The following is a 25,459-nucleotide window of genomic DNA, read 5'->3' on the forward strand; positions in this document are numbered from 1 at the left end:
AGAAATGGAGGGAAGAACAAATGAACATGTGTGATACACATTTGATGAGAGAGAATAGAGTGGGCGAGAGCCTGGGCTGCCAGCAGTTTTGTATCTATTGACCCCTTATTCCACAAAAAATAATATGAAAAATTTTATTTTATTTGCTGTTCACAGAAAGACAAGTAGATGAATATATTAAAACATTTGCTGAGCCCGAAAAGGACTGTTGTCACAGGTAAACGAGTTGATACACATAAAATTACTTAGAACAGAGTCTGGCACACAGTACCCAGTACGTGATAGCCATCACCACTGTTTCATAAAAGCAATGAGAGCGAGCAGAGAGATGGGCCTCTATCTTATGCTAAAAGGCGTGCTTAGGAAGAGCTGACTGAGAGAGAAAGGCCTGAGACATGTCTATTCAAGGAAAGACAGCAGAAGTAAGGTCTTACTCGAGTTCTGTGGTGGTTTTAGAATTCCTCTTCCTTTCCTTCCCCTTTGCCTTTACCTTACGCCTCACGAACCACGCCACAGAGATGATAATGATGACACCTATCAGGGTCCCCACAAAGGCCCCAACAATGATTCCAATTCCTGAATCTGGAGGATACAAGCAGCTGGTTAGTAAAATGGAGCACAGTGTCTGCCCTGTTCCATGCATCTGTGACCAGTGGGGAATATTCAGAGCATTCATATAGTGGGATAGTGCCTTGTATAGGCTAGGACCATAGAAAGCCTGAGAATTCTACATATATGAAGCATTATGTAAGCATTAGATATCAGGACGGTTGTCCATCATATCATTCTATAAATAAAGCACCAAAATCTCCAGAGTCAGGAAGGACTAACCAAGAATTCTAAGTAAGTGACTTGATTGGCAGGCACAGGATACTTAAAAAGAAACTGTTAAAGTTATATGATCCACTTACATGGAGTAGTTAGGTCAATTTCACAGGAACTGTTGCCAAGGATGTTAATAGCAGTGCACTGGTAATAACCTTGTTCAAAACTGGTCAGGTTTCCAATAAACAAAATCCCGGTGGCTGGGTCTGCCAATATCAGGAAATAGTGTTTTGAAATCTTGTATGTGGGTACAGATCATGTGAATGGAGCAGACCATCCAATGCCCACCCACTTCCTCAGATTGGCCTCCCTTTCTGGAGATGGATCAACTAGATCCCTGAAGACGCCCATCTGGGACCATGCCTATTTTCTCCATACCCGCCACCTCCAAGCTAAAAATGGTCTTGACTTTTAGAAGTCGGGGAGAAGACTAGAGGACAATCATTTTGATGACAGGCTGACATTCTTTGTACATTTCCCTCCCAGAAAAACAGAGGACTGAGCTCTAAGGACGAGCAGCCAGTCACATATACATGCTGTCAACCAAGCCCACACACCAGGCCTTGCCAGGCGCAGCAAAGATATATACTTACTGAACTTTTCTTTCACTGGGATGATGTTTCCTCCTTCAAGTTTATACCAGTAGTACATAGGGGAAGGTGTTCCAAGCACCGAAAGGCAAGCAAGAGATATAGGATGGCCAGTTTCTGCTATTCCTTGGATGCTGCAGAAGGGCTTAGAAGGTTTGACTGTAAGTCAATGACAGAGAGTAAGAAATCAGGCATGATGAATGTTAGTCTGTACCACTTCCTCACTCTCATTTTAGAGAATATGTACACTTTTCTTTAATCTTAAAAAAACTTGTTTTGACAGTTTTCTAGTTGTACCACCAGATGGGAGTAGAGCACTTCAGGTGCAAAGACCTCTCGTCACTGGGCCATTAATAGTCTAGTAGCATCTCTTCCATCTGGCTCTTCCTCAGATTCATAACCATGAATTTCCATATTGTGCCTTAAAATATGCCATTATTAAAACAGTCAAGTGTAAGCAAACATTAAACTAGGAACAGAGGTTATATTTTGGAAGCATGGTTTTAAAGGAAAAGAGAACATTAAACACGGAGATAACCATTTTTTTTCCCCCAAAAAATTGTCTTATTAATGCCATATTTTTTCTTTTCCTTTGTGAGTTGTTTTTTGGCATTAATTCTCCTGGTGGTGACACACAATTGGAAGGTTTGAATTTGCCCGTGTCCCTCACTGGGAGGGGAAACCCATTGGTGGGGAGGCGTGTGCTGCAAGGCCCTGAAATCTTGTTTCATCCTTCATGCTACAAGCATTTACTTGAGCGCCTCCTGTGTGCCCAACACTGAGCTAGGCACCAGAAATTCAAAAGTGCCTCTGACACAGTTTTGAAATGGAGTGGAGGGAGTGGTAAGAGATTAGACTAGAGAGCAATGGAGACCAGAGCTTCAGGGGCTTTGTGTTTCATGTTTTTTCACCTGTGAGAGCAGCAGGTCCACAGAAGGAATTTAAGTGGGTGCGGGGCAGCACAATGATCATTCTAACTGAACTGTTCTGACTCCGGGAGTGCATGAGGCAAGGGAGGGGAGGAAACAGAGTTAAGAGGTATTAAGAAGTCCAGAGGGCTTGGATATGTGGCATGAGGAACAGGGTGGGCTCAGTGATGACTCCCAGGTTTCTGATTTGGACAGCTGGGTACACCATCTTGCCACCCCCTGAGATAAAGAAGTCAAGGAGAGGAACAGGTGTTTGGGGAAGGAGTGAGGAGGAGCAAGGGGCAAAGATAAGGTCAGTTTGGGATATGCTAAGTTTCTATGCTTACGGCTCAGTCCTGTGGGAAGCTGAAAATCTGATTCTTGCCACTCATCTTGCTGCTCACAGCTTATTCTAACCTCAGTCTGACATGCAGATAAGGATCTGAATCGATACTTTCCCATTCACCCGCCTTATATTAATTTGGATATAAGACACTCCAAAGGCATAGATTCTCTCCCTTAGGCTTAGGCTGTAAATGCTCCGGACTGTCCAGCTCTCAGACTCTTATTTGGGAGGCAGCAGTTAAGAGCACAGATCTGAGTCCACACTGAACACTGGGTCTGCAGCTTTACACCAGATGTATTTAGGCAAGTAACCTAACATAGCCAAGCCTCAGTTAATTCATCTGTAAAATGTGCACAAGACCTCCAGCCAACCCAAATATATTGTGTTTATACAAATAAAATCATGTATATGGTATCTTACACATGGAATTGCTGTTGTCCACAGGCAGGAGTAAACACTGCTGCCACATTTCTGACCCTGCAACTGACAACCTTCCAGTCTCGGACACTAAACCACTATACATATGAGCAGAAAAACAGATACAACTATAGCTGTTTGAAAATTTCACCATACCTTCTTTTTGAAAATTACAGTATACTTGATTTGAAATATTGTGTTATAGTTTTGGGTACACAACATAGAAATTCAGTATTTTTGCAGATTTTTATTCCATTATAGGTTATTATAAGATAATGGATATAAATTCCCTGTGTTATACAGTATATCCTTGTTGCATATCTATTTTATATATAGTATTTTGAAGCTGTTAATCCCATCCGCCTAATCCGTCCCTCCCCCTTCACTCGTCCCTTTGATAGCCACTAGTTTGTTTTCTATGCCTGAGAGTCTGTTTTGCATATATATTCATTTGTACTGTTTTTCAGATTCTACATATAAGTGAGATACAGTATTTGTCTTTCTCTGTTGGACTTATTTCACTAAGCGTAATATTCTCTAGGTCCGTCCACGTTGCTGGAACCAGCAGTATTTCACTCTTTCCATGGCTCACTAACATTCCATTGTATATATGCACCATATCTTCTTAAACCAATTGCCTGTTGTACAATCCCTTCTTTTAAACAGGTATCTTTTAATTAAAAGGAGTATTTTCCTGTTTAGCTCTTTATTCTCTCTTTCCTGGTATTGATTCCTCATCTGCAGACAACTCTTTGGATTCATTTCAGTTCAGTTCAGTCGCTCAGTCGTGTCCGACTCTTTGCGACCCCATGAACCACAGCACGCCAGGCCTCCCTGTCCATCACCAACTCCCAGAGTCCACCAAACCCATGTCCATCGAGTCGATGATGCCATCCAACCATCTCATCCTCTGTTGTCCCCTTCTCCTCCTGCCCTCAATCTTTCCCAGCATCAAGGTCTTTTCCAATGATTCAGCTCTTCGCATCAGGTGGCCAAAGTATTGGAGTTTCAGCCTCAACATCAGTCCTTCCAATGAACACTCTCCTTTAGGATGGACTGGTTGGATCTCCTTGCAGTGCAAGGGACTCTCAAGAGTCTTCCCCAACACCACAGTTCAAACGCATCAATTCTTCAGTGCTCAGCTTTCTTCACAGTCCAACTCTCACATCCATACATGACTACTGGAAAAACCATAGCCTTGACCAGACAGACCTTTGTTGGTAAAGTAATGTCTCTGCTTTTTAATATGCTGTCTATGTTGGTCATAACTTTACTTCTTATGCTCATTCTTTAGATTTGTCTACCCTAAATAAACTAGGCTATTTAACCAGAAATCCAACTATCACTAGATTTAGATACTGCCTTTTTTTTTTTTAAAGATACTGCCTTTTTAAAAACATGGTGAATTTTATAGCTTTTACAGTGGAACAGAATAATTTGAACAGAAAATTAAATGGGAGTGTTTCATCACAAAGCCAGACCCCAGGACTTGAACTAATTATGAACCAAAACCTGGAATGACTTGCATTCATTTCTTGAGCCCAGAATCAAACCCAGATATTTTTCTGAACACATTTTTCTCCTTTTATTTTTATTAACCAAACACTCAGTGAATCACTTTGAACCAAATCCCAAACCCATACACTTTCTAAAACTACTGATTCAGGATTGAATCGACATTTCAGCCAGTTACAGTCCCCGACAGAACTTGGATTTTTACTGGCAAAGCCACTGATCTACCATTTAGCTTTATTGCTTTCAATAGAATTGCAGTGGGAAGAAGAGGCTCACCTCAGAAAATAAATGAAAATGTTTCAGTGTGTTCTCAAACCTTCCTAAATTCATCATTTTCTTTTTATGTGCCAAACTGCAGAAGGAAGATGATGTTCATTCCAAATGCATACAAAATAATTATTCAAATTTCTGCTGGGTATTTTTCAGAGATTCATTTTCCAAGGCTGTCATACCTAATAGAAGTCTTTCAGATGGATGATCACGCAAACCACCTGGTCCTTTGCGCATTGCTGCTTCCTTCACCTAAACCGCACTCTGCCACCTCAGCCCCTCTTCTGCCTGACATGCTCTTACATATCCTTCAACATTCACTGCAGAAGTCACTTTCTCCCAGAAGCCTTCTCCAGTTCCCCCTGTGATCTCCCAGCTCACCTCTCCTCCCTCCATTATAAGCTTATGTGATACATCTGCCTCCCCCACTATATACTTGAGAACTTTAGGAGGGCTTGCAGCCTATCTTGTATATCTTTGCATCTCCACTGCCTACCACAGTGACTGAACATCTGTTCAGGATGTGCCAAATGAATATATGCATGAATGAGTGAGTGCATGGGGTTTCTGTCTACCACTGGGTTATGAAAGTTTCTGAATGATGCATTGCTAGGAAGAGCAATATTTAGGGAAATGTCAATACCTCTCTCTTTTGGTCTCCCTTACGTGCTTGCCTGGGCTTCCCAGGTGGCACTAGTGGTAAAGAACATGCCTGCTAATACAGGAGATGTAAGAGTCGTGGGTTCGATCCCTGGCTTGGGAAGATCCCCTGGAGGAGGGCAACGTAACCCACTCCAGTATTCTTGTCTGGGGAATCCCATAGACAGAGGAGCCTGGTGAGCTACAGACCATGGGGTCACAAAGAATCAGACACAACTGAAGTGACTTAGCAAGCACATGCTTGCCCCCACCATGCCCCACCCCTCAGTCAGGGCAGACAGAACAGGCACTCATATACAATAGAATTTGAGAACTGCCAACAGCCTCTGCAATTTTTAGAGAAAATTATCAGTCTCAAAATTTCCAGAAAGTATAAATTTGTAGAACATCTTTGTCCTTAGCCTAATTAATTAAAGTGGGATTTTGAGAATTCCCAAACAAAGAAATCCAGAGTCTTCCATCTCTTACCTTGCCTGAATACTGGAGGCTTAAGGAAAGGTCATAACTCTTGGGAAAGAAAAACATAGAGGGGAAATAACCCTCAACTTCTTATAGAAGTTCATTAGGAATTCTCTGAACTTTAAGAATATTAACCACCCTGTCTAACTTTACCTCGGGGCTAATTCCAAACTCAGAAGAAAAAAAAAAGAGGCTTGGCTTCTTTAGATTGTTTCTGGTCAGAAGGACAACCCAGAGCCAGGGAGTAACAAAAATAGTAGAGGACTAATCCCTTAAATTTGTGAACACTGAATCTCCAATATATCATTTGATTCTCATAATAACATGACAGGGCAGGAATTGCAACCCCATCTCAAAATGGCCAGAGAAAGGCGAACTGACTAGCACTGAGGCCAGTGAGTAGCAGAGTAAGAGCTAAAACCTAGGTCTTCCGACTCCTGAGCTGATGTGCTAGCATCTATTCCACATCATTTAGTTCCCATGTATATGGCTAGTCTTTCAACCTGGAACATCAACTCTCCCAGGAAAGGGTTTATGTATACGTGTCCCCTGTACCCCCAAAGCCTAGCACAGGATGCAGCAAAAATAAGAACACGATGGAGTTACCTTGCTCCTAGAAATCAGCTCTTGATTACCTTTTCCTCTTTTCCAAGTGAATAGATGCAATAGCAAGCCTCACAGTAAAGAGCTGTTTCTTTGTTGGCATCACTTGGGCAGCAAGCTCAGACAATACTGGACAGTCCTCCTCCGCGTGCACCTTGTTACCAATTGAGGCTTTTCCAAGCTACTCAATTATTGTCACTGGTTTGATCTAGTTCCTTTTTTCCCCGGGATGGATGTACACAGCTCAAGAGCAGCCATGGCTAGACCAGTTCCACTTGAGGTTACATAGAAGTGGGAGAGCCTTTAGCTCAACTGATTAATGGGTGAAGGTTGACAGCCCTTGCCTCCCTCCCATCCACACATATGAAGACTTGCAGATAAGACTTGATAAGCAATACAGAGGAGAAGGCAATGGCATCCCACTCCAGTACTCTTGCCTGGAAAATTCCATGGACGGAGGAGCCTGGTGGGCTGCAGTCCATGGAGTCACGAAGAGTCAGACACGACTGAGCGACTTCACTTTCACTTTTCACTTTCATGCACTGGAGAAGGAAATGGCAACCTACTCCAGTGTTCTTAGCCTGGAGAATCCCAGGGATGGGGGAGCCTGGTGGGCTGCCGTCTATGGGGTCACACAGAGTTGCTGAAGCGACTTAGCAGCAGCAAGCAATATAGACAGGGCCAAAACTCCCACTGTCCTCTCAGACAGAGATTGGAAGGAGCCCTAAAAATCACCAATATTGTGAACTTCCCCAAAAGCAGAAACCATGCCTCTATCATGGTTCTTGACCCGAAGCAGGCACTTAATAAACACTGCATAAATGAACCACTCCAAATTCATTTGCAGAATGGACATGACTTGCTCCATGTCACATAATGAATATTTGTGTATAAATAAATGAATCAACTCTGGTCCTTTTTCCAAATAGCATTAATATTTTCAAAAAGGACCTTTCTGCCTTTATTTCAAAGAATAATTTAACAGTGGGATTTGTGGCTGGCTTAGGAGAGGTCACAAGCTGACAGTTGTCACCCCCAAGTAGGACTGGAGGTTCTCACTGAAAGAGTTGCTAGTGATCACTTAGTGAGACTGTGGGTTGTCCTGTCTGTTCTCACTGCATCCTTCAGAGATAGGGACCCAGGAGGTTTGGCCATCTATTGCTATCTATCTGTCATGGTGGCAGCCCTGTTTGGTTTGACAACTGTTTCAACATGTTTTGTGAGTGATTTTTCAGTGTTACTCTATGGGTTGGATTGGTGGTGTGTCTCTATTTTCCTGGTAATAAAAGAAGTAGGGAGGATATTCACCCTTGGGACTTAATTGGCACCGTAACTCACTGCCTTGGCTCATTCAATGTCCTAAACTGAGAACAAGAAGAGAAAAAGCAGAAAATAAAATGTCCATACCTAACACGCTGACGCTGATGGTGCCTTGATTTTTGCCGAAAAAGTCAGGGGGGTTGTTAACATCACAGATGTAGATGCCACTGTCTTCTGGCTGCATATGCGAGATGGTGATGGATGCGTTACCTGAAGTGTTGGACCCTACAATGCGATCTTTAAATTTTCCTATGGCTGTAGCTTGTCCACCTTCAGAATAGTAAATCTAGGACAGAAAATGACATAAATGAGAACTGGACAATGTCTCAGGCTAGGATAAACTATTTGGAAGTTCTCTCTATCCAATGTTTCCTTCTTTGATGATAACTAGAATCCCCCTACCCCTACCACCCCTGGTAAGACCCCTGTGGCAAAGATTTCTCAGCTCTCTCAAGGCTGTACACAGTTGTGGCCTCATTTGTGCTCAAAGCAGCTCTATGATATCATCAGAGCACAAAGGTACGCCTGTCTTGGAGACAGTAGGCAGCCAGAGCTGACAGGATTCAACTCCTAAGCTTAGGCTAGGAGATCAAGATACTCCCCAATGAGTCTATCTGAAAGAAACTCATTGTTTAGGACACAAATGTCTGATGGGGAAACCAAACCATCATTTTATTCTACTTTATAAACTTTCTTTGCCTTGAGTTTACCCAGTGGGCTTATCTAGAATATCTGATTCCTCTAAAAAGAATATTCATGCTCCTTTTGAACACACATATTCTTTTGGATAAGCAAAACTGAATTCATTCTGTTTGTTAGAAGAATAACATTTCAGAACAGAGAGGCTCCTGAGAAATCATGTGGCCCCATCCCCTCACAGTGGTGGTATGAGGATGAAGCAAAGTCACTTAGTCAAGTGCGTGGCCAACAGTAGCTACTATCTTTCTTCTCACATGGCAGGAGGAAGAAATGGAATTATTAATACTTTCAGATAAAGGCAGGTACTCAAGTACAGAGACTAATAACCTACCCAAAGTCATAAAGATTTATATATTATTATTATAATTAACTAGATTTAAGAAATATCTTGATCCTAGTCCCATCTGTATTATAGAACATGGATATTAAATCATAATGGTAACCACGGGAGCAGCAGAGTATGATGTAAAAAGGCCTGGTCTAGGAATAAGAAGACCTGGGTTTTAGCCAGACTGGGCCTCTGATTATGACATGGGAGAGGTACATGCTGGTCATATCTCCATGGCAACCTGCTTTGCAGTAAGAAAAAAAGTCATTTAATCTCGTAAACCTTTAGTTTCCATATCTGAACAAGGAACCAGAGCAGTCTTCTCTAAAGTATGATATATATTCTCCTAGTATAGGTACATAAGTTGATTTTAGGTGATAAATAATTGAAAACTTAAAAATATAATGTGTATTAGAGACATATCTAACACATCAAATCTGTGAATTCATGGATGTTATTGGTTACAGTGAAACTAAGGCAAATGTTTTTAAGACTTTTAAAAATCAAGTCAGGGAATTCTTTGGCAGTCCAGTGGTTAGAACTCAGTACTTTTAACTGCTGAGTGGCCCAGGTTCAATCCCTGGTCAGGGAACTAAGATCTCACAAACCTTACAGTGTGCCCTCCACCGCCCGCCCCCCACCAAAATGTCAATATAGAAAACATTAAACAATTACTAGTGCTGGTAATACACAAATAATGACAAAAAATCATGAAGATGAGACATGAATAGACTAAAGCTTAGGAATCACTGGATTAGGTGATCCCAGAGGTCCCTTCATAATACATAGTCTATGTACACACTTTGTTAGTTTAATATAAAAATGTCTATGATTCCAGTGATTGTTTTGCATTATTCAATAAACTGGGATTTCCCTAGTCCACTGGCAATTAATATTTAATAAAATCTACTAGAAGAGACTTATGGCTCATTTAATTCACTCTTCTCACTTTATAGAAGAGATTGAAGCCTAGAGAGGTTTAACAAAAGATACACAAAGTTAACAGCTGAGTCGGGTCTAGAACCCAGTTCTTCAATTTCCTTGTCCAGCATTCTTTACATTAACAGGCTAATGAGACAGGGAAGGCAATCAGAAAGCCAAAAGATATTGTCTACATAAATTCAAATGTATTCTCTTTCAGGGAAAAAGCAAGTAAGTTTTTAAACTAAAGCAGAAAGGGAGCGTCTGATGGAAAATTCAAAGAAAAGAATATCTTTCAGGAGAAAGCAACTTGTCTCTCTCCTGTGGTTCTCTAACATCAACTAGCTTTCTTTCATGCCCTGAAAGAGCCATTTATAAGTCAATTCGTCCATTCATACCTACTGAAATCATAAACTCTTGCCCCAGAGGGGTCTTGTTTGACTTACAAACTGGTAAGTCAGTGTAACCTAAGGTATTCAAGTGGGGCAGGAGGAAGTTCAACTTGTCAAAGGTCTATTTCCTTTAAGTGAGTTGATATCCAAGATATCTGGCTTTCCATTTCACTAGCCAGCCTGGCCTTATTTACTTTCTAATTAACAATTTGTGGCCCTGTAGACTCTTGCCTGGAATGCAGCCTGTGGTCTATCAAGGAAGCCCTTTGCAGCTTAGGTATCTGGCCGCTTCCCCTGCTACCAGGAAGACTGGGGGGTTGGTCAGCCTATTTTATATTGAGGCTTGATGACATCACAGTGAGAAACATCAGTCCTGCCTACAGCCTGCAGTAAGTCCCAGAAGATGTAGGGGAAAGGGCTTTATTTCTACAGAGAGTAGGGGCCCAAGAGAGTGTGTTTTAGGTCAAGACTAGGACATGAAAAGAAGCCACACTGTAAAAGTTTCATGGTTGGCCATGTATCAATAAGCAAATAAGTCATGAGGCCCTAGACTTGTAAATTCCCTGAAAAAAGGACCTTCACCAACCCTTGGATCCTAGCTCCTCACACTGTACCCTAATAAATTCTGCCCTCCCACAAATATTACTGAAGATGTCTGGAATGGAAGCAGAGGTAAAGAGGTGTAACAATGGACACCTAAAAGGGAAAGGCCCTGGCCTCAGGGTGCTGTGTGAGAAGGAAAGTCCCCAGGGCTAGCCAGTGGCCAGACACATAGGTGGAGGGGCTTTCTGTTAGGGGAAGTCCACACTGTCATATCGTCCTTGTGAAGAAAGAAAATGAAATGCTTTCCTGAAACTACTTATCTAATCACACAGGAAGGAACTGCAACTTGGTTCCATTTTCCACAAAAGAATAATTCTTTTAAAAATCAAAGCTGAATAATGGCCAAAGCCTGGCTCATGATCCTGTGAGGCTTGTACATTTTTCAAAGAAAGTATATTGTCAATTTAGAGATCAAATAAATTGAGGTCGAGGAAAAGCCATGGCTGTTCATCGGGCCACATCCTTCGGGGGTGATGATGAGGGGTGGGAAGTCTACCCTGAGAAAACACATCCATGTGTTCCCTTAAGTGGCGCTTGTTCATTTTTTGGCCACTTGCCTTTTGTGGCTGTGTTCACAGGAGAATGCCCTACTTTCCCCCCAGGGTCCTCTCCACCTGCCCCATGGTGATGTTAGAGGCTGATTATGGAGACATAACAGCACATTAGTCATAAGACTCCCAAAGAGATAACTCAGCTCATGGTTGCTAAGGCAGAGGAGCCTTCAGGAACCAGCTGGATACTGGAAATATGGGAACTAGCAGGGAGGGGCTGGTAGGTAGTAGTAAGATCATGGAGGATAGTAGGGACTGTGGTGAACTGCAGAGCCAAAACAAACAAGGCTTTCAAACTATGCAAATAAACAAAATACTGGGCTGGCCAACCAATGCATCCACTGGCCAAATAGGGCCCAGAGGCTGCCAGTCTGCAACCTCTGATTCATCCTCTTCTACTACAGGAAAGGACACAGAGGCCCCATAAGAGGAAGTGATCATCCCAAGGTCACACACTTGGCAGTCAGACCTAGAATCCAGACCTCCCAAGTCCCTTGAATCCATGAACATGGCACTCACACGCCTGCCTTGGACCAGGAAGATGACTTCCAGGCCACCCTACCCTCTTGGGGCCATTGCATCACCTTCTCCAGCCCAAGCCTTCTCCTTCCAATCACTGCTATTCATTGGCATGATGTTTCCCATGCCGAGTGGGTTCACCACATGATGCCTTCAATGGATGCCAGCTGCAATAACAGCCTTTCTCTTCCTCCTGTGCCAAGCTCCTATTCACATAGGCTGTGCAGCTGGGAGCCAGATTTGGCCAAAAAGATTTTTCCCCTCAGCTTTGTGACACTGCTCTCTAACTAGAAGCTGGAATATGAACAAGAAGGGTTGAAAGAATTCAGTCTGCTTTCTGTTTGAGTCTGCGTCTGAGCTAATAAATGCCTTTAGCCTCCAGAGCTGCTTTTGTGGGTTCCTTTTGGAAATGTGCAAGTCCACAGCAAACGATCCATTCTTTCCCTTCCAGCTTCTTCCTGTTCTGCTCTGCTCATCAAGGCACTAACCATAGAAGAAGAGGAATGTAGAGTAATGATGGTCTCAACCCTAGAATTTTCTCTAGACTACTTAAGGAGGCTGGGATTGCGCATGGAAGGAATATAACACCAAAAGGAAGGCTTGCCTGTTCCAAACCACTCCCTTCCCAGCCTGCCATGTGCCTGAGACACCCACCAACTGAACTGTTTCTGTAAGTCACAGAAGGTTTCTGCTTAAATGGTTTTTTGTGAGAGAGAACAAAGTAAATGGTCACCAGTCCTTAACACCTTAGCATTACATTAATTTATCAGATTTAGTATTAATAGACATCTGAGGAAATGGGACACTGAAAAGAAAAAGTTTGATTGGGAGGGGTGCTGAGAAGGGAAGAAGCTGGAGGATTTCTCAATGGGAGCCACACTGGCATTTGGGGCAGACGATTCTTTCCTGTGTGGGTCTCACCCACATATCACAAGACATTAAGCCCCTCCAGACACCATCTACTAAGCATCAGTAGCATTAGACCAACAGTTTGCTCATTTTCAAATGTGCTCCTAAGGAGATTAAACACCCTCACTTCACCAATATTTGAAAAGCATTGGATATAATACCATCTATAGAGGCCAAGCTAGAAGAATCTAAGCAGCCATGGAGTACAATGATACTAGGTTCTAGAAAGAAGTTGTTCACATTATATGGGTGTTAGAGAGATGAAGATGGCACAGGGTTTCTTCCACTGTGGCTATCATAGATGAGTATGTGTTGTTTGAGAGACTCATGCTAAGTAGGTTCCATGCCTGTCCTGTTCATGGGCAGGTGAGGTCCCTGTATTAATAATTTTTTCCAGTGACTAGCTGAATGAAGAGGCAGCCATTCATAATAAGGGATCCAAAACTTCCAAGCTAGCCTGCCTGTTCTGGGGTCTAGAGTCTTCAGCTGTGACTCTTGCTGAGGAACTGACTGTCTCAGTCTGTCCATGTCTTCTGAAAGGAGGGCTTCTCTAAAAGAAAGACCATGCTAATGAATATCCTTTGGCCACCTGATGCGAAAAGTCAACTCATTGGAGAAGACACTGATGCTGGGAAAGACTGAGGGCAGGAGGAGAAGGGGATGGCAGAGGACAAGACGGTTGGATGGCATCACCAGCTCAATGGACATGAGTTTGAGCAAACTCTGGGAGATAGTGAAGGACAGGGAAGCCTGGCATGCTGCAGTCCATGGGCTTGCAAAGAGCTGAACACAACTTGGTGACTGAACAACAACAAACAACAGATGAATATCCTGGCACCTGGTCAGAAGACTTATGGAATACTTCCATAGCCTCTATTCACAAAGGAACCCCATGGAGGTAGTAGTCCCTAGGAGATCATATTCTCCCCTGATACTGAGAAGTACTAGGTCTTGGAGTCAGCAGCTCCTTTAATACAATGATCCTGGGGGAGCAGAAGATAAGCTTATTGCAAGAGTTGACCACTGCCCTGCTCAAGGCAGCAGTAGAGCCTGAAACTTTTAGAGGAAGATGAAAGGAATTCCAGACATAGGCATGAGAAAGCAAACTCAAGACTGTCTCAAGGCTTCCCTGGTGGCTCAGTGGTAAAGAATCTGCCTGCCAATGCAAGAGACATGGGATGGATCCCTGATCTGGGAAGATCCCACATGCTGTGGAGCAACTATGCCTGTGCACCAGTTATTGAGCCTGTTCTCTAGAGCCCAGGAGCTGCAACTATGGAGCCCACACGCTGCAGCTACTGAAGCCCTCACACCCTAGAGCCCACACTCCGCAACAAGAGAAGCCTCTGCGAGAAGCCTGCATACTGCAACGAAGAGTAGCCCCTGCTCATTGCAACTAGGGAAAAGGCCCATACAGCAACGAAGACTCATCACAGCCAAAAAAAAGAGACTGATTCACCTCTGCCAGGGGCTTGTGCTGATCTCAATTGTTACCAGACTCTGACCCTCCTATCCCACTTCGAAAATCGGGTGCCACTAGCCTAGAGACTCCAAACAATGAGCGGGTCCAATAGTACAGGTGTCACTGCCTGAGAGGTCCAACTACATCCTCCCCAAGCATCTCTTGCATGCACCAGTTTTAGACACTGACTGACTGCCTTTTTCTCAGTATTGAGGCATGGGCTGTGCTGTGTTTGAGCAGAAGTGGGTAGATCTGAGAACTGAATGCTACAAGGTATACTGCCCACGTAGAAGAATATTACTGTTCTACCATAGTTTGAAGAGAGGTACAGAGTGATTCAAATACTTGTGTGACCCCATGGACTATAGCCCATAAGGCTCCTCTGTCCACAGAATTCTCCAGGCAAGAATACTGTAGTGTGTTGCCATTCCCTTCTCCAGGGGATCTTCTCAACCTAGGGATCAAACCCAGGTCTCCTGTATTGCAGGCAGGCTGTTTACCATCTGAGCCACCAGGGAAGCCCGTCTAAGGTAATCAGTACTGGACAAAACTGTTGAACTTTGACTAGAGGGTGGCACTGATAGAGTCTCCTCTTGAACGATGTTTCCTACTGAACAAATGTTCAGGACCTTTGGTACAAAGAGGAGTCAGCACCTCTGAAAGCTCAGAAGTGACACTGGCGCTCCTTCTTCTCCACCTCCACCCTTGGGCCTCCTCCAGCCCTCTCAACTTCCTTCTCTCCCTATCTTCTATCATCACCACCCTTGCTTTCTTTCAAGGCCTAACTCAACTATATCCAAACCACACTGATTTGTCTCTTTTCTGAACTCCTTGTTTTGGATCATACATCCTTTTGAAAATCTGATGAAAGCTACAAATTTTTCCCCCTCAAGGGATATGTATTAGCATACATGCTTGCACACTCACATGCATAAATGTGCACACATATGCCCCCTTCCCTCAACACACACACATAAACCACACACTTTTGAGTATATTCATTTTAGTCTTTAGACTGATTTAAAGAAGGAATTACCCTTAAGGCCAGATGAAAAAAAAATCTAGGAATAGGCAACTTGCAAGTAGGATCATCCTCCTCTTTCATCCACCCTCCCCCAGTTAGCTCTTACCCAGACCCTAGCCTCCCTTCCAGTCCCTTATCCTCTAGCCTCCAGCTGCCTCTGATTCCCCAGGGTTCATTACCACTTTGCCCTTACCCACCCATGTAGGGAGTGCCATTCTATTAAGACTCAGTCTGGCACAATGAGCTAGCTCACTTGACAAGATACTAAGTTTCACAGAGATCTGCGGATCAACTAGGACACATATTTGAACTAGGGTTTTCTGAAAATAACGGGGAGAGATCTGGAGCGGGGAGAAGCCCTTTCAGAACTACTGCTCATTTCACCTAAGAAAGGCCCTTCCTGCCTACTCTAGAATACATGATATACTTGATGCTGACCTACACAGAATGGAGGTCACAGGCCATAACTAAATATGAGGAGAGGACAAAGGCTGTCACTTAGATGATGATCTTCCCTAAACAGCTATCTCCAAACTTCTAGTATCTGAGGCTCTGCTCCTGTTGCCACTGGCTTGCCATTCCTTCTTCACACACTGACCCCAACAGTTTATGTCAGAACTACTGAAGGGGAATAGTTCATGGGGAAAAAGTTCTTACAGAAACTGGTTGTGACTCCTCCTTATGGAAGAATGTCCACTGAATGGAGAGCTTGTTCAGTGAGGCCACAGTGGTGGTGTAGGTGCAGATGAGAGTGACATCAGATCCAACAGTCACATTCACAAAACTGTCTGGGATGGTCACTTGCACTCCATTAACTCGACCTGAAAAGATAATCATCAAAAAACAATGGTACACCTTCACATTTTAGTGACATTTTTTCATTACAAAGCACTTTCAATGACATCTTGAGGAGAATGTAGAATGAACCATGTCTGAAAGTCAAGCAAGCAACTGGCATGGGGTAGGAGAATTTCTAACTAATTACAGTGTGAAGATCTTCAACTCCTATGTGGTGGTGAGTTAACAATACTGAATTGAGAATTTCTTCCGTGTGAGTATGGCCTGACATGGAAGTTCTTAAAGTGTTATCCAGAGACCCAAAAAGTCTGCATTGAGACTTTCTGCATTAAGAACAACCAACGCAGTTGGCCCAGGGCTGATGAAGTTCCTTGGATGTGGCACGTTCAGTTTTAAAACCAGGTAAGTCTTGAGCAAGAGATGCTGGTTTTGCTAGGACTTTTTAGTGCTTAAACCAGGAAAGTCCCAAGAAAACTAAATGAGTTGGTTATGCTAGCCCTAAGACCATTTTAGGGAGGCTACAAAATCCACAATGGTAAAGAATCTGCTTGCCAATGCAGGAGATGCAGGTTTGACCCCTGGGTTGGGAAGATCCCCTGGAGGAGGAAATGACAACCCACTCCAGTGTTCTTTCTTGGAAAATTCCACGGACAGAAGAGTCTGACAGGCTATAGTCCATGGGGTCGCAAAGTCAGACACAACTGAGGAACCATTTCACGCCAGTCAGAATGGCTGCTATTCAAAAGTCTACAAGCAATAAATGCTGGAGAGGGTGTGGAGAAAAGGGAACCCTCTTACACTGTTGGTGGGAATGCAAACTATGTATGGAGAACAGTGTGGAGATTCCTTAAAAAACTGGAAATAGAACTGCTTTATGACCCAGCAGTCCCACTGCTGGGCATACACACCGAGGAAACCAGAATTGTAAGAGACACGTGTACCCCAATGGTCATCGCAGCACTGTTTATAATAGCCAGGACATGGAAGCAACCTAGATGTCCATCAGCAGATGAATGGATAAGAAAGCAGTGGTACATATACATAATGGAGTATTACTCAGCCGTTAAAAAGAATACATTTGAATCAGTTCTGATGAGATGGATGAAACTGGAGCTGATTATACAGAGTGAAGTAAGCCAGAAAGAAAAACACCAATACAGTATACTAACACATATATATGGAATTTAGAAAGATGGCAATGATGACCCTGTATGCAAGACAGCAAAAGAGACACAGATGTGTATAGCGGACTTTGGACTCAGAGGGAGAGGGAGAGGGTAGGATGATTTGGGAGAATGGCATTGAAACATGTATACTATCATGTAAGAATCGAATCACCAGTCTATGTCCGATGCAGGATACAGCATGCTTGGGGCTGGTGCACGGGGATGACCCAGAGGGATGTTGTGGGGAGGGAGGTGGGAAGGGGGTTCATGTTTTGGATCACATGTGCACCCGTGGTGGATTCATGTCAATGTATGGCAAAACCAATACAGTATTATAAAGTAAAATAAAGTAAAAATAAAAAGTTAAATAAAAAAAAAAGAAGAAGCAGGGTAAAAAAAAAAAATGACAGAATGATCTCTGTTCGTTTCCAAGGCAAACCAGTCAATACCACGGTAATCCAAGTCTATGCCCCAACCAGTAACGCTGAAGAAGCTGAAGTTGAACAGTTCTATGAAGACCTACAAGACCTTTTAGAACTAACACCCAAAAAAGATGTCCTTTTCATTATAGGGGACTGGAATGCAAAAGTAGGAAGTCAAGAAACACCTGGAGTAACAGGCAAATTTGGTCTTGGAGTACGGAATGAAGCAGGGCAAAGGCTAATAGAGTTTTGCCAAGAGAACGCACTGGTCATAGCAAACACCCTCTTCCAACAACACAAGAGAAGACTCTACACATGGACATTACCAGATGGTCAACACCGAAATCAGATTGATTATATTCCTTGCAGCCAAAGGTGGAGAAGCTCTATACAGTCAGCAAAAAACAAGACCAGGAGCTGACTGTGGCTCAGATCATGAATTCCTTATTGCCAAATTCAGACTTAAATTGAAGAAAGCATGGAAAACCAGTAGACCATTCAGGTATGACCTAAATCAAATCCCTTATGATTGTACAGTGGAAGTGAGAAATAGAATTAAGGGACTAGATCTGATAAGAGTGCCTGATGAACTATGGGTGGAGGTTCATGACATTGTACAGGAAACAGGGATCAAGACCATCCCCATGGATGAACTCCGGGAGTTGGTGATGGACAGGGAGGCCTGGCGTGCTGCGATTCATGGGGTCGCAAAGAGTCAGACACGACTGAGCGACTGAACTGAACTGATAGTTTTCCTATTTAAATTCCATTGATTTCAGCTCTTGATTGTTTCCTTCTTCTGCTTATTTTGGGTTTATTTTATTCTTTTTTTTCTAGTTCCTTGATGTAAAAATTTCAATCATTCACTTGAGACTTTTCTTCATTTCAAATCTAAGCATTTAGTGTTATAAATTTCTCTCTCAGCACTGCTTTAGCTGCATGTTACATTTGTCTGTATTTTATATTTCAATTTTCACTCAGTTCTTTATATATTTTAAAAAATTTCCTTTGAGACTTTCTCATTGAGCCACAGATTATTTAGAAGTGTGCTGTATGATTTTCACGTATTTAGAGACTGTCCTGTTGTCTTTCTGTTCCTTGTTTATAGTTTATTTCCACTGCAGTCAGAAAATAAACTGTTTAATTTCAAATTTTTTAAAGTTGCTGAGGTCTGTTATATGGCCATGCCTATGGTCTATCTTGCTAAGTGTTCTGTGGGCGCTTGGGTAAAAAAGTGCATTCTGCTCTTTTGGGGTAGAGTGTTCTATACAAAGAGCATGAGTGTCAAGTCGCTTCAATTGTGTCCGACTCTTTGTGACCCTGTGGACTGTATCCCACCAGGGTCCTCTGTCCATAGGATTCTCCAGGCAAGAATACTGGAGTGGGTTGCCAAGCCATCCTCCAGGGGATCTTCTCTACCCAGGGATCAAACCTACATCTCTTATGTCTCCCGTACTGGCAGGTGGGTTCTTTACCACGAGCACCACCTGGGAAGCCCATCTATACAAAGAGATGTACTTGGAGAATAGCATTGAAACAAAACATGTATATTACCATATGTAAAATAGATGACCAGTGGAAATTCTATGCATGAAGCAGGGTACCCAAAGCTGGTGCTCTGGGACTATCCGGAGGGGTGGGATGGGCAGGGAGAAGGGAGGGGGGTTCAGGATGGTGGGAACACATGTACACCCATGGCTGATTCATGTAGATGTATGGCAAAAAACACCACAGTATTGTAGGAAGTAATTAGCCTCCAATTAAAATTAATTAATTAATTTTAAAAAACACTATGAATACTCACCAAGACAGACCACATTCCGGGCCATGAACCAAACTTTAACAATTTTAAAAGAACAGAAATCAAACACTATCTGCTCTCAGACCACAATGAAAATAAAGCAGAAATCAATAACAGAAAAGATTACTTGAAAGTCCCAAAATACTAGGAGATTAAACAGCATGCTTCTAAATAACATATGGGTCAAAGAAGAAATCTCAGGAGAAATTTGTAAATATTTTTTAACTAGGTGAAAATGAAAATACAACTTATCAAAATTTATGATATGCCACCAAAACAGTGCTTAGAGGAAGATTTACTACACTGAATGTGAAAGCTCTAAAATCAATCATCCTTAGGAAACTAGAAAAAGAAGAGTAATGAACAATAAGGTCCTATTGTATAGCACAGGGTGCTATACTCAGTATCCAGTGATAAACCATAATGGAAAAGAATATGAAAAAGAATATATATGTATAACTGAATAACTTTGCTGTACAGCAGAAATTAATACTATATTTCCATAAAATTTTTAAAAAAATTGAGTATATTAAATTCAAAGTAAGCAGAAAAAAAGAAATAATGAAAATTAGAGTAGAAATCAATGAAACTGAAAACAGGAAATAAATCGACAAAACCAATGAAACCAAAAGTGGTTATCTGAAAAGATAAAGAAAATTAGGCTCTAGTTAGCCTAACTAAGAAAAAAAATACAAAGGATATAATTACTAATAAAAGAGGGGCCATCACTGCAGATACCATGGACGTTACAAGGATTAATAAAAGAATACCAGGAACAAATCTATGCCCACAAATTTGACAACCTAGATGAAATGGCCCAATTTCTTGAAAGACACAATCTGCCAAAACTCACACAAAAAGTAGACAACTGGAACAGGCCTATGTCTATTCTTTATCTATGAAAGAAATTGAATCAATAATTTAAAACTTTCCAAAATAGAAAGCACCAGGTTCAGATGGGTTCACCAGTGAATTCTACCAAAAATTTAAGGAAGAAACTGTATCAACTGTCTACAATCTCCTTTAGAAAACAGAACAAAGGGAATGCTTCCTAACTCATCCTAAGATCCAACATCACCCTAATACTAGAACCAGAAAAAGATATTACAAGAAAACTATAGACCAACATGTCTTATGAATACAGATGCAAAAATCCTCAGCAAAATATTAGCAAATCAAATCCAACAATGAGTAAAAAGAATTTCTACACCAAGACCAAGTGTGATTTATACCAAGCATGCAAGCGTGGTTCAACACTTGAAAATCAATTCATTATCACAGAAATAGGCTAAAGAAAAAAAAAATCACATGATCACATCAATATATGCAGAGAAAGCATTTGACAAAGTCTAACAAGTATTCATGATAAAGACTCTAGTAAACTAAGAATAGAGGACTTATTCAATTTGATGTAGAACAGCTACAAAATTCCTACAGCTAATATCATACATAATGGTGAAAAACTAGAAGCTTTCCTACTAAGATCAGAAACAAGGCAAGGATATCCCCTCTCATCACTCTTTATGAGTCTTATACTGGAAGTCCTAGCTGATGCAATAAGACACAAAAAGGAAATAAAAGGTATATGGATTGTGAGAAATGACAGATGACATGCTGCTTATGCAGAAAATCCAAAAGAATCAGCAGAAAACCTCCTGGAACTAGTAAGTGATTATAAGAAAGTTTCAAGATACAAGGTTAATGTACAAAACTTTATTGCTTTCCTGCATACTAGCAATGAACAAGTAGAATTTGAAATTAAAAACACAATGGGATAAATTAGGAGCTTTGAATGAACACACACACACTACTGTACATAAGACAGGTAACCAAAAAGGACCTTCTCTATAGCACAGGGAACTCTATTCAATATTCTTGGATAATCTATATGAGAAAATAATCTGAAAAAGAATGAATATATGTGTATTTGTAACTGAATCACTTTGCCATACACCTGAAACTAACACAACATTGTAAATCAACTATTCTCCAATAAAATTAAAGAACACACAACCATTTATATAAAATACACAAAATTTAAATAAAATACTTAAGTCTAACAAAATATCTACAAGATCTATATGAAGAAAACTAAAAAACTCTGATGGAAGAAATGAAAGAAGAATTAATAAATGGAGAGACATTTCAGGTCTAAGGATAGGAAGACAATATTGTCAAGATGTCAGTTCTTCCAAACTTGATCTATAGACTCAGTGTAATCCCAGTCAAAATCCCAGCAAGTTACCATGTGGATATCAACTAAGTTACTCCAAAGTTTATATGAAGAGACAAAAGACCCAGAATAATCAACACGAAATACTAAAGGAGAAGAACAAAGTTGGAGGACTGATATTACCAACCTTAAGACTTCCTATAAAGCTACAGTAATCAAGACCATGTAGTACTGATGAAGGAATAGACAAATAGAGCAATGGACCAGAATAGAGAGGCTAGAAACAGACTCACATAAATATAGTCAACTGATCTTTGACAAAGGAGCAAAGGCAACACAATGGTGGAAAGAAAATCTCAACAAACGGTGCTGGAACACTGGATGTCCATGGGAAAAATAATAATAATCTATACATAGATCTTACACATTTCACAAAATTATCTCAAAATGGATCACAGATCTAAATGTAAAAAGCAAAACTAAAAAACTCCTCAAACATAGACAGCATTGGAGAAAATCTAGATGACCTTGGGTTTGATGATGACTTCAGATATAATACCAAAGGCATGATCCGTGAAAGAAAAAGTTGACAAACTGAACTTCATTAAAACTGAAACTGCTCTGTGAAAGACACTGTCAAGAGAACTCTTAAAACTCAGTAATAAGCAGACAACTGGATTTAAAAAATGGACTAAGTACAATCAAGAGACATCTCACCAAAGGTAATATATAGATGGCAAACAAGCATATGAAAAGATGATCCCCATTGTATGTCATCAGGGAAATGCTAATTAAAACAACATTACAGGGGGTACTTCCCTGGCAGTCCAGTGGTTAAGACTCCAGGCGTCTAAAGCATGGGGTGCAGGTTGGATCCTTGGTCGGGGAACTAAGATCCCACATGCCACATGGCACAGCCAAAAAATATGTATTTTTAAAAATTAAAAAAATTCACAACACACAATGCTGATGAGGATGTGGAGCAACAGAAACTCTCATTTGTTGCTGGTGGAAAGGCAAAATGGTACAGCCACTTTGAGACAGTTTGGTGGTTTCTTACAAAACTAAACATACTCTGACCACACTATCCACCAATTGTGTTCCTTGATATTTAACCAAAGAAGTTGAAAACATATGTCCACACACACACACAAAATATGCACAGAGATGTTTACAGAAGATTTATTTATAACTGCTACAACTTGGAAGCAACCAAGATGTCCTTCAGTAGGTGAATGGATTAAAAAACTGTGGTATATCCAGACAATGCAATGTTACTCAGTGCTGAAAATCAATGAGTTATCAAGCCATGAAAAGACATGGAGAAATCTTAAATGCATATTCCTAAGTTAGAGAAGTCAATCTGAAAAGGCTACACACTGTGTGATTCCAACTTAAGTGACATTCTGGAAAAGGCGAAACTATGGAGACAGTAAACAGATCAATGGTTGCAAGGTGCTGGTATAGAGGAAGGCATCAACAGGTAGAGCAAAAGGGAATTTTAGGACAGTGAAAATACTCTGTACAGTAATATAATGGTGGATATATGTGATTATACATTTGTCAAAACCTATAGACATTTTGTCTATTATGTTAGGAAACTCCTATTTTAAATCTTCCATTTTAGCAGACAGTCCATTTTACTTATGTTCTGTGCACAGGTCTCAGCCTACTTTGTGGGCTGTACTTCTAATGCTGGTTTAATTTTCAGTCTTTGTGGTATTGTTTTGATCTCTTTGGTTATCTGGAGTCAGCAGGGCATCTGTACATCGCTGACCCTGTTGCCTGAGTGGGTGGAAGCATTTCCCCAGGTCAGGCTGCTGGGTGTCTCTCGGCGGGGGATAGATATGGCAAGACACTCCTACTGGAACCCCCTAGCTGCTCTGGTGTCTCTGGAGGAAGAGAGACAAAGAGCCTTCTAGAACCAGGTACTTGCTGTGACTTAATCCCTTTTTTCTGTTCCACCCTCCCCCCTCAGTATCGCTAGGTGAAAGTAGGGGATCTTAGGCCCAGTGAGCAAGGAGATTGCTTCTTTTGTTGACTATTGTTGGCGGGACTCCTGATGATTCCCCCTTGCCAGTGTGTTTAGCTCATCTGATGTCAGAGGGACTCCCACTCATTCTGGGTTCCCGTCCTCCTTTGGGTAAAGAGACATAAGACATCCTGCCTCTCTGTTGTTTCCAGGGTCCCAAGCAAGTTTGCTTTCTTTCTTTTTTAAAAATTTTTATTCATTCATTTATTTTTGGCTGTGCTGGGTCTTCGTTGCTGTGTAGCTTTTTCCTCTAGCTGGGGAGAGAGGGGGCTACTGTGTCGCTGCAGTGCGCAGGCTTCTTCACTGCGGCGGCTTCTCTTGTTGTGGGGCAAGGGCTCTAGAGCACAGGCTGAACAGCTGTGGCACACGGGCTTAGTTGCTCAGCGACATGCGGAATCTTCCCAGATCAGGGGTCAAACCCACGTCTCCTGCATTGGCAGGCGGATTCTTCATCACTAAGCCACCAGGGAAAGCCCTGCTTTCTTCTTAATATCTTTCTGAGTTCTCCTTTGGTCGTCTCTTGCATTATTTCCAGGGAGGGTTTATACTTGTGCTTTAGCAGGGAGAAGCAAGGAGAAACAGATCTGTGTCATTTTGTCCAAACCAGAAATCTCCTTCAAGATTTAAGATTGTAAAAAGGGCCTGAGACCACGATGTTTGAGAACTGTTGACCTTACAAAAGGATCTGCTGCCCATATGATTTGGAGGAAGACCAAAGAGCCTCCTACTCCAAAATTCAGCCTACCAGTGTACATGAAATCCTTAGTATTATGCAAGCATTTTCCCAAGGGATGTTACAGGCGATGTTACTTTGGATAACACTATAGAGGCATAGTATCTTCCCTGGTGGATCAGATGGTAGTGTCCGCCTACAATGCAGGAGATCCGGCTTCGATCTCTGGGTTGGGAAGATCCTCTGGAGAAGGAAATGGCAACCCACTCCAGTACTCTTGCCTGGAAAATCCCATGGACAGAGAAGCATGGTAGGCTACAGTCCATGGGGTGGCAAAGAGTTGGACATGGCTGAGTGACTTCACTTTCACTTTATAGAGGCATTAGCTCATTTGAATAACTGGTTATTATCCATTGCAAAGTCAGAGTATAGAATATAGAAACTCTCCAGGGTGGAACATGACTGTCAGGCAGCTGTTAAAAAATGGTCAAATTTAAAAGATGCTCTCTATGCTGCAGGGGAGCTAGAATGAGAACGCTAGCTACTCTCTGGGTTGGAACAGGATGAAGATACAAAGATGACAGGAAGACCAGAAGAAATAGTACAGAAAGACAAATTCCTGGCCCCCTTCCCACAGATGACTTGAATTTTATTTTTTCTTAGTGGCAGTGGTCAGGCAAAAGGAACTCAGGGATTTAACAAACATCTTGAAAATTTTAAAGAAAAGCAAACTATTGTACTGATTACTCCTAGTTTCCTGGACTCAATAGCCATGTTCTCTGTCACAGCCAGGTCATCTGATCCAGTTGCTTCTCTCCCAGAGTTGGCTGTTTGCATCAATGTCTTGATGAATTGAGAGAAGTATTTTAGGGTAAGCACTCATGCAGCATCTTCTGACTCCATGCAGTTTTCCCTCTCCCAACGTTCTCCTTCCTATGCATTCCTGGTTCCCATAACACCTCCTCCCAAAACAAAGTTGGAGTGCAGAAAGCAGCTACTCTTTTTGATGGAAAATTCACTGGAGATCACTAAGTGACTCTCCTGCCCTCAAAAGCCCATTTCTTTTCTCCTGG

General features: G+C 41.9%; 1 protein-coding gene across 1 annotated transcript in view; it reads right to left on the minus strand.

Annotated features, from left to right (window-relative positions):
• VSIG1 (V-set and immunoglobulin domain containing 1) overlaps positions 1-25,459 on the minus strand; it is a 33,109-nt gene that overhangs the window by 1,809 nt on the left and 5,841 nt on the right. Inside the window, exons 2-6 of the mRNA XM_005700219.3 lie at positions 15,979-16,142; positions 8,001-8,199; positions 1,419-1,574; positions 912-1,031; positions 435-582 (exon numbers count right to left, since the gene is read on the minus strand). Of these exons, the coding sequence (XP_005700276.2) occupies positions 435-582; positions 912-1,031; positions 1,419-1,574; positions 8,001-8,199; positions 15,979-16,142 (787 nt within the window). The remainder of the gene's footprint in view (positions 1-434; positions 583-911; positions 1,032-1,418; positions 1,575-8,000; positions 8,200-15,978; positions 16,143-25,459) is intronic.

This window comes from Capra hircus, assembly GCF_001704415.2.
Source record: "Capra hircus breed San Clemente chromosome X unlocalized genomic scaffold, ASM170441v1, whole genome shotgun sequence".
In the NCBI taxonomy this organism is placed as follows: domain Eukaryota; kingdom Metazoa; phylum Chordata; class Mammalia; order Artiodactyla; family Bovidae; genus Capra; species Capra hircus.